We start from the raw sequence: 8,949 nt of genomic DNA on the forward strand, positions 1-8,949 counted from the left end.
ATGGAAAATTTTTTTAAATTTCTTTTTGGAAAAAAAATTTTTTTTTTTTTTTTTTTTTTTTTTTTTTTGAGTTATGCTACAAGTATAGAGTTTTTGCACGGAAAATTTTTCACGGGCACATATGTCGAAATATCATTCAAAGATAAGAAAAAAACATAAAAGACAAAAGGGCAAAATTTTTCCATTTCAAAATCCTGTATGAATTCTGTAAGTTTTCCTGTAGTCAGGGAAAATCCATTTTTTTAACGCTTCAAATTGACAGTAAATTTTGCTCACACTAAACAAATTTTTTGACTCCACCCCTGTGCACGTGAGCCTATTAAATTTTGGGATGCCTATACCTCTTTCTATAGAAACGGGAATTGATTCAATAAATTCACTACAGAGGAGATTGAGGGCCTTTTTCGTTCATAGTGTATCTTGTTCAAATTGATAGCTGTTATAATAGTAGAAGATATAAGATTCAAGATCATTTTCAAGAAGTGTATATAATTATGGTAGTATAAATGCAGCACGAATGCTTAATATTAAATGCATGTTTGTCTCCCTTTAAAATTTTATATTGTTTGCTACAATATCATTCTCCATTACACATTTACACAATAAAATATTCTATACATAAATCTATAAAGTTTATTTACTTTTTAACCACACATTCTCCAAAAAATATTATTCAAAATTCTTTAATTTTATAAATAATGAATGACAAACAGGGGCTAAATCAATTGATGTTGAGTTTCTACTGTCATTTAAAGTTCCATTAACATACTAACTCTAAATTCGAATCAATGGACATTTTCTTCGAATTTTTTAATAAAAATAATTTTGATTTATTTATTTCTTGTAATAGAGAACAAGCCAAAGAACTTATCGAATTAACTCCATAGTTATGTATTATTTATTCAAGATTCAATCAAAATAACAATGGCATTTTCTTGTACTTGAATTGAAGAAATGGGGACAATTTTTGGAATTCCTTAGGAGGAGTGTGAAGAGAACCTCAAAAATTAAGAAGAGAAATTGTAAGGATCTTGTAGTCTTGTATTCTTTTTGGCACTAGGTACGCTCTTCGTGCTAACATGGTGTGTAAAAGAGAAAGGACACAATTTGTAAGATCAAAGAACAAGAGTGTCCAAACACAAAGGTTAATGATTAATACGTGATTGGACTCATCACATATTCTTGTATTTATGTCTATACAAAAGAGCGACTGAGTCATTATTGTTTTTAAATGCATTTACGTTACGCACGTCATTTAGTAAATTATAAACACTACATCTAGATTTGCACTTCACTTACAAATTACAAGAATTTGAGTTTGAAAATTTGATAATACATACTTATTGTAACATCTCAAAATTTCGTCAAATTTTCTTCTCATTTATTATATTCCACCACCAAATTATTTTAACAATAAAATAATGTTATATCAAATATTGATTATGTCATTCTAAAAATGATTTTTCAAATTATTTAATAATATTGCATGGTTGTACAAGTGTGTTTGACTCCGAATTATTATCTTACCATAGAATGGATATATTTAAAAAATATATATATCAATCGATATGTCATTAATATTTAGTTAATCTCTATCCGAAAAAAAAAATTTATTTTTAGAACAGTATATTTTTGGATGTTTACTTGAATATAGAATGGAAGATATTCAATGAGTAACATTATAAATAATGGATGGCTATTTGCAAAAACTAAATACCTTTAGAAATCAGTTGTAACCTGCTCTAGGTTTCAGCCATATCCTAGCTCAACCACGATCGTGTATTTAGTACATAAGCATCCCATCATATGCGAATTGGTACCAATCTCTAGTACACTACATGAATTGACACACCTACAATGCAAAATTATATAAGGAAATGCTTAGCAAGTAACTATATGCATGAGCATATACGTAATCATGTACACAGTTTCCAATTTCTTCTCTTAATATGATGTTTCCAATTTCTTCTCTTTATATGATCTCATTCTCAAAGTTCACACCTCTCATAATTATAGCTTATACGTCTTTTATCTTTTCGATCTGAATTCTATTACGGTGTACGTATGACCTGAAATATCATGTGGCACAAAACATGCACGCATACCCATACCCTATAGGTCCATTGTCACCCTTCTAAACTTTAGAAATCATAGTTATATTCATCGTTACCAATGAGACATGATACTATAGTAGGATTTACAATAAATTCATTTTCTAGCCTATGTATACGGTGCTTATCGTACTAATTTGCAATTCCAAGGCCACCAAATTACACCTCATAACATTGTACATATATCAGTGCAACACACCAAACACCCCATCATTGGCTACCATTAATAACTGTCAAAGCCTCAAGAGATATATCAAACAAGACGCGAAATATAGTATGGTGCATCCATAGGACAATTAAAATTATATTTTTGACTTAGGAAAAAAGATACAATTACAATTTTTATTTTAAACATATAATCATACGAAGGCAATAAAATTTCTAAAAATCCCGTAAAAATTGCAGAATAATCATTTTCATCACATGGTTTTAGTGAAATATTAACGTTACATCTCAAATTTGCAATATTGGCACAAATTACAAAAACTTGAGTTTGAAATTCAACTTTTGCTCATTTTTGCATTCATGTTCCCAATTTTTTCATTGCATTCTTATCTCGATATTTTACTAATTAGCACCTCTCATGTTCGATGACAGTTTCCGTCAAAAAAAAAATCTATTAATATGTTGTAAAAAGACTAAATTGTCAAGCAATAAAGCAACAAATACATCAACAAAATATTTGTAATCTCATTTCAAAGAAAACTAAAGACAATTGGACAAAAAGTAGTCTATAGAGACAAAATATATCAACTAATCGAATGTTAATTATAAGAATTCAATAAAAAAAAATTCTAATTAATCGAATTAAAAGCCAACCATCCTTGATACTTCATTGTCAAACCGAATAAAAATTGCATCCCAAGGTCTCTTATCTATTAACAAATTGAAAATGAGAACCTAATTAACAAATATCATGATTCAAGAAATAAAATTACTAGAAAAAAGATCAAGCCTTGTACCTCTTATTTCGGATTTCATTACCTTTTCAAGAATGTGTATTACGGGCTAGACCAAATATTTCTAATACTAGACACAACAATTGTTCTATTGTCACACTTAGTCATATTCGATAATGTACCATAAACGTTAATAGCAAGTTATAATTATCGTCTATCGACAATTGGCTGATGTTTATAATCTTCTTATAATCAATTAAATTATTTTTTATTCACGTAAAATTATTTACAAATGTTATCAACTTATCCTTCATCTATTTTATTGATTTATAATTTAGACCGATTATCGATTACTCCAAAACATTCTTTTAGAATTCAGCCCTAAAATGATAATTAAGGATGCGTTTAATTGCAAGTATGAAATTTGCATTGAAAGAAGTATAGAAATTGTCAATTAAACGTGTTTGATTGATTTAATTTTTAATCTAGAAAATTTTATACTTGTCTCTTTTTGGTTAGTAGGTAGATGAGAGAGAGTGAATAGATAAAAGAGAGAAAGAGAGTGTGACTTCCGTGGAAAATAATATTTTCCTTAATTTTGAGAAAAATATGATCACGTGACCAAAAGCAGGAAAATATTTTTCATGAAAAAAAATAGCAATCAAATAACGTAAAAATAAGAATTTATATGGAAAAAACACATTTTACATGAAAAATAGTGGCAATTAAACACACCTAAATGAATAAAAATCAAGAATTTATTTGTGTGTGATAATTAATATGACTATTAACATGCAACAGCTCTTCATCTTCGACCATTTTCATCATAAATTATGCCTATACGTCCACTAAATACATCGAGATAGAGAGAAGAATTTACATACAATGGTCTATCTTCTTCAGGGTTTATCAAAATCCGAATTTTTCGCGACTGGGCCAGAGAAATTTTCGTTTTTTCTTCTTCTTTTCGGTCAATTTCCTAGTAAGCTAAGACACCAGCTCTCCTTCTGAATATAAAAATTTTACCTTTGAAATTCAACCACTTTCCTTAATTAATTCTTGTATTTTCTCACTGCCCTTCTCTATTCTTTCTTTAGGGTTAGATTGTTTTGGTTGAATAAAAATCTATTCTGTACAGAATCAGTTTCCAGATTTATTTGAAGAGTTGATTTTGCTAATCTTTTCCGTTTTCTCTTCCTTGAGAATGGAGAAAGATCAAGAAAATCATCCGGATTCAATGATGGAAGATGACCAAAATTCAGACGGAGCTGAAACTGTGGCGCCGACGGGTGGTTCCGCCGACAAACCACTGCCGGTGAAAATCAAGTTTCCAAACGTGAAAGAACGCATGGACGAGGATAATATGAAGGATGGCCCAAAAGTGAAGGATCATTGCTGTGTGGTATGCAAAAGGAGTTTTAGCTCTGGCAAGGCATTGGGAGGTCACATAAGCAGTGCTCATGCTCAAACCAACAGAGATTTCTCCCTCAAGAAGCTGAAACCAAAGAAAAAGAGGCGGCCGAAGCAACTTGTGGGCTTCGGTTCTCCTTCTGGCTATGGCGGAAAAAATATTTGTAAGATCTGTGGGAGGGGTTTTCTTACAAACAAGTCCTTATTTGGGCACATGAGGAGCCATCCTGATAGGGAGTGGAGAGGGATGGAGCCACCAGCTGAAGCGGCGAGAAAGTTTTCTGAGCATGAATTTGAGGCTATGAATAAGGTACCTTTGCTTGTTCTTGATCCTGATCAGATTGATTCAGGTCCTGTGGTGACTTCTGAGGCGATTGGTTTGAATAAAACTGTGAAGTGGCTGGTGATAGGTAAGCGTGGCCGGGCGCCAGCTAAGCCAGTCAATGAATCGCCGCCTTTTCCGAATTCGAAGGAAATTCTAGCTGTTCAACAACTCATAAGGCTTGTCAATGGAGATTCTACTAAACCTAGTGAAGATCTGAATTCCAAGGTTAAGGAAGGTGAAGTCACCAGCAGCAATTATTGGATTCCTGAGGGTGAAACTGATTATTTTAATCAGAATTTTCAATTGAAAAAGAAAAGAGAGAAGGCGTTTCCAGTTGGAGATGAAGGGAATTCTCCAGTTGAAAAGCTGAAAATTTGGGAAAGAACTGATGAAAACCCTGGTAGTCCACAATCCAAAAGATTCCTTCATAAAGGCGAAGGAAAGGGAAAATTGAATCCTGAAATTTCAATAAGTTCAGATTATTCACCAGATATGTTTGATGAACCTCACAAACAAGGTACCAATGGCTCTATGATAATCAAGAATAGGACTACAGAAGAGAAGAAATCAGTAGATCAAGAATTGCCACCAAATTTCAGCCCCATCGGACCGGCGACCAAATCTGTTCTTCCAGCTGTGACACCTGATAAGTACATTTGCAGCAGTTGTGGCAAGAGTTTTACCACACCCCAAGCACTAGGTGGGCACAGATCAAGCCACAAAAAGTTCAAAGTGAAGATTTACAATACCATTGATGATCAGTCTTCAAATGAAGCTTCTTATGTCAAGGATAAGCCAAAAGCCTAGGCCATCAAACAATTGAAAATAAACATAGTAAGTAAAAAACATCTTTTAGCTTTAAAGCAGTTTATTATAGTACTTATGGTTGTATGATTTTCAACAATAATATCCTTTCTTATCAGGCTTTTGGAGTTCAGAATCAATGTCATTCCACTGGTGAGTGCAATCGTGCTGATCATGTTACCCCTACAGACAAGGCGAAAAAAGAGCATAAAGTTTTCGAGTTCGATCTAAATGAGAGGCTTAACCAGGATGATGAAGGTGGGATGGAGCCTGGTAATAAAGCTAGTTAGATGTCCATTTTTTCTTGTTGAAATTTTGAGGCCTTTAATATCCAGTATTCTGCCCGTCTTCTTGTTTTTTGCTTGCTTACTGATATCCTTTATTGTATATGTTATGCAAGTTTGCTAACTGATTTGGTGGATTAGTTGAAGAAGCATGCTCAATGCTACTTGCTTTACTCAGTAGTACAACGTAGACCAATATTTCTTTCTATTGTATGTTCATATGTACTTGAACCTTTGCACTTTCATGTTCATTATCTTTTGGGATACCTACGCCTCTTTCTATAGCATCGGCAGCTGTTCCGGTAAATGCACCCAGCGCCCATGCATAAATGTATCTTGTTGAAAGTGGTTATAGCTATTATAATAGTAGATCACGAGACATTTAGACATTCTTGGATTTCTTTGAACCATGGTGATGCGCACACTAAAATTTATGAAAAATGTTATTTATACGCCCGATCACTCGCCCCTCACATGGGGGCAGTGCCCGCACAATAAATGCGTGGGACCCACTCGCCATGTGAAGGACGTGTAAACGCCCAGGTACATGCAACAAAGCCCAAAAATCATAGCATAAGAAATTGTAAACAAGTAATGCTCTTGCAGTCTTCTAGCTTCGTTTTGTGACTTTTTAAAATCTTAACAATTTTTGTGTACGATAGATTGAACGTAATAGGAAAGAATTAAAATTCGAGAGTATGATATAAGCTAATGATTCATACTTGATATAGCTCATCATATTGTCTCGTATATAAGTCGATAAAAACACGGGATGAGTAATTATTGCTTATAAACATTACGTATGAGTTTGCACTACACCTGCAAATTACAAAAATTTGAGTTTGATAATTCTTTAATATATGCTTATAATCAATCTATACAAACACGCTAATGTATCGAATTCCACATGACCTGAATCAATCTGATCACCATCAAGAACATATGAAGGAACTCCATTCATGGCCTCATATTCCGGCTCGGAAAAATTCGTTTCCGCCTCAACTTGTGGCTCCATCGTGTGCCTCTACTTCTTGGATTTCAGTTTCTCGATAAAGAAATCTCTGTTGGACTGAACATGAGCACTGCTCATGTGGTCTGCCAATGCCGTGCCGGAGCTAAATATCTTTTTGCACTCCACACAGTAATGATCCTTCCACTTTCCTTCATGTTTGGTAACTTGAACTTCACGCACTGTGTTGTTTCGTGGGAGCCGGCGGCGCCACCGTTTCAGCTCCGTCTGAATCTTGGTCATCTTCCATTGTTGAATCCGGTTAATTTTCTTGACCTTTCTTCATTTCTCCAAAAAAAAAAAAAAACAACGATTAGCCAAATAAATCTTGAAACAGATTTTGTACAGAGCAGATTAATTCTACCAACACAAACAAACCCTAAAGAAAGAATGCAGAAGGGCAGTAAGAAAATACAAAGAATTTATAGACCGTTTAATTATTATATAGATAAAAATGAATAATAGTTCACCATTTATAAATAATTATAAATTTTTCCAAACGGAGCCTAAATTTTTGTAGTAATTTTTGCTAAAATTTTCAATTTTGTTAGGATTTTTGTGGGTCTCTTTCTTGAAAAAGACACTACTCTTTCGAATTGAATATATGAATTAATACAGTTTTTAAATGGACTATCACAAGTTTACATCTGTATTGTTATTGAATATAAGAACCTAGGTCAAATATTTATTTTACAATGTTACTTATCACCAATAATTTTTATCATTACTCTAATATTACCTTACATGGAATATACCTTTTAATTAGAATAATATTATCCAATATCAGTTTAGGTGACAATGGAGTATTCACCTTTAACTATCCAACGAATAAAAATGCATCATAACTTTACTGAAAAAGTAAAAGTGGACTCTTACGATTATCTAGACACGTAAAAAGAACCATTACTATTGGATAACATTATTCTTTAATTTATACACTTGTGTTCAACATAAATATTATGAAGAATGAACTATATATTCATATTGGATATTAATAATTAATGACAATTTGATGCTCATACTAAAAGTAATAATAATAATAATAATAATAATAATAAATCAATAATGAAATTACAATATAGCCTTTCAAATGATTAATTATGCATTGTCACCAAATTTTACACTTAACCCCTAGTTGGTTTAACTTAAAAATGTATTAAAATATAATTCAAAATTCGACAATTAATTATAAACACACATTTCATGGAATCCTCAACTTTTTACTCCACAATATTCCATCAACTTTTATCAAAATGTACTAAATATCTGATTTAATATAAATCTAATTGGAGCTTAATATCACTTATTATCATTGAACTTTTGACCTTTTCATTTTTTACTCCAAACTTTAAAGCTCATTTTAATTATACCAACGTGTTACTCAATCATCCAACTTTTATTGCGTTGATTGGATGATGCAATCCTTCAAGTGGCATTAACATTGTTTCAGCAAAATCATTTTAGGAAGTTAGGGATAAAAAAAAAATGTTTTCAAGTTTTATTTAGCAACTAGTCCACGAAGATTATATATTGACACGAAAATTTCTTATAAATACACATCATTTTAATTGCATTAAAGGTTTATAATATTTACTTATTATCATAATTATATATCCAACTATTTTTATCATGTCCTTATTCTCAATCTTTCATTAATTAAAATATCTTGTCGATGGCATTTTCCATACAAAAACTATGTTATGAGGGAGTAAAGGCTTATTTACTGCTCGTGTTTTCAAATTTAAAATATAAAAAATAAAGAACCCCTTGGTCTCTGTTTGGTAGAAATTAAAATTCAGATTTTAATTTAAGTCAAAGTCAACAACTAATTTTAATTACACATTTTATGGAATTTACGACTTTTCAATCACACATTTTATCAACTTTTATTAAAATATACTAAAAATCTAATTTTATTTGAATTCAAATATGGCTTAATGTTTAGTTTATATAAAGTTCAAATTTATGAAAAATAATTTCGTTTTTTTTTTTTTTTCCAAGAACCATGCGACAGGTCTTCCTCTTCAACAATTTTCATCATGCATTACGTTTATACATACACTTAATACACTAAAAATATATTGAGTTAGAGAGGGGAGATTTTAAA

General features: G+C 31.7%; 1 protein-coding gene across 1 annotated transcript; it reads left to right on the forward strand.

The window, feature by feature from the left end:
• The first annotated feature begins 4,214 nt into the window (after positions 1–4,214).
• LOC111412559 lies at positions 4,215–6,162 on the forward strand. The gene is made up of 3 exons (XM_023043494.1): positions 4,215–5,528; positions 5,669–5,822; positions 6,119–6,162. The coding sequence occupies exons 1-3, from the start codon at positions 4,215–4,217 to the stop codon at positions 6,160–6,162; spliced, it is 1,512 nt and encodes a 503-aa protein (XP_022899262.1).
• The last annotated feature ends 2,787 nt before the right edge of the window (positions 6,163–8,949 follow it).

Source organism: Olea europaea, chromosome 16 (genome assembly GCF_002742605.1).
Source record: "Olea europaea var. sylvestris chromosome 16, O_europaea_v1, whole genome shotgun sequence".
In the NCBI taxonomy this organism is placed as follows: domain Eukaryota; kingdom Viridiplantae; phylum Streptophyta; class Magnoliopsida; order Lamiales; family Oleaceae; genus Olea; species Olea europaea.

Bases quoted from the DNA above. Each gene is read 5' to 3' on its own strand.
- LOC111412559 (XM_023043494.1), top strand. From the start codon at position 4,215: ATGGAGAAAGATCAAGAAAATCATCCGGATTCAATGATGGAAGATGAC. The intron at 5,529-5,668 runs GTCAAGGATAAG...CTTTCTTATCAG, and splicing joins CTTCAAATGAAGCTTCTTAT to GCTTTTGGAGTTCAGAATCA. The intron at 5,823-6,118 runs GTAATAAAGCTA...CTCTTTCTATAG, and splicing joins TGAAGGTGGGATGGAGCCTG to CATCGGCAGCTGTTCCGGTA.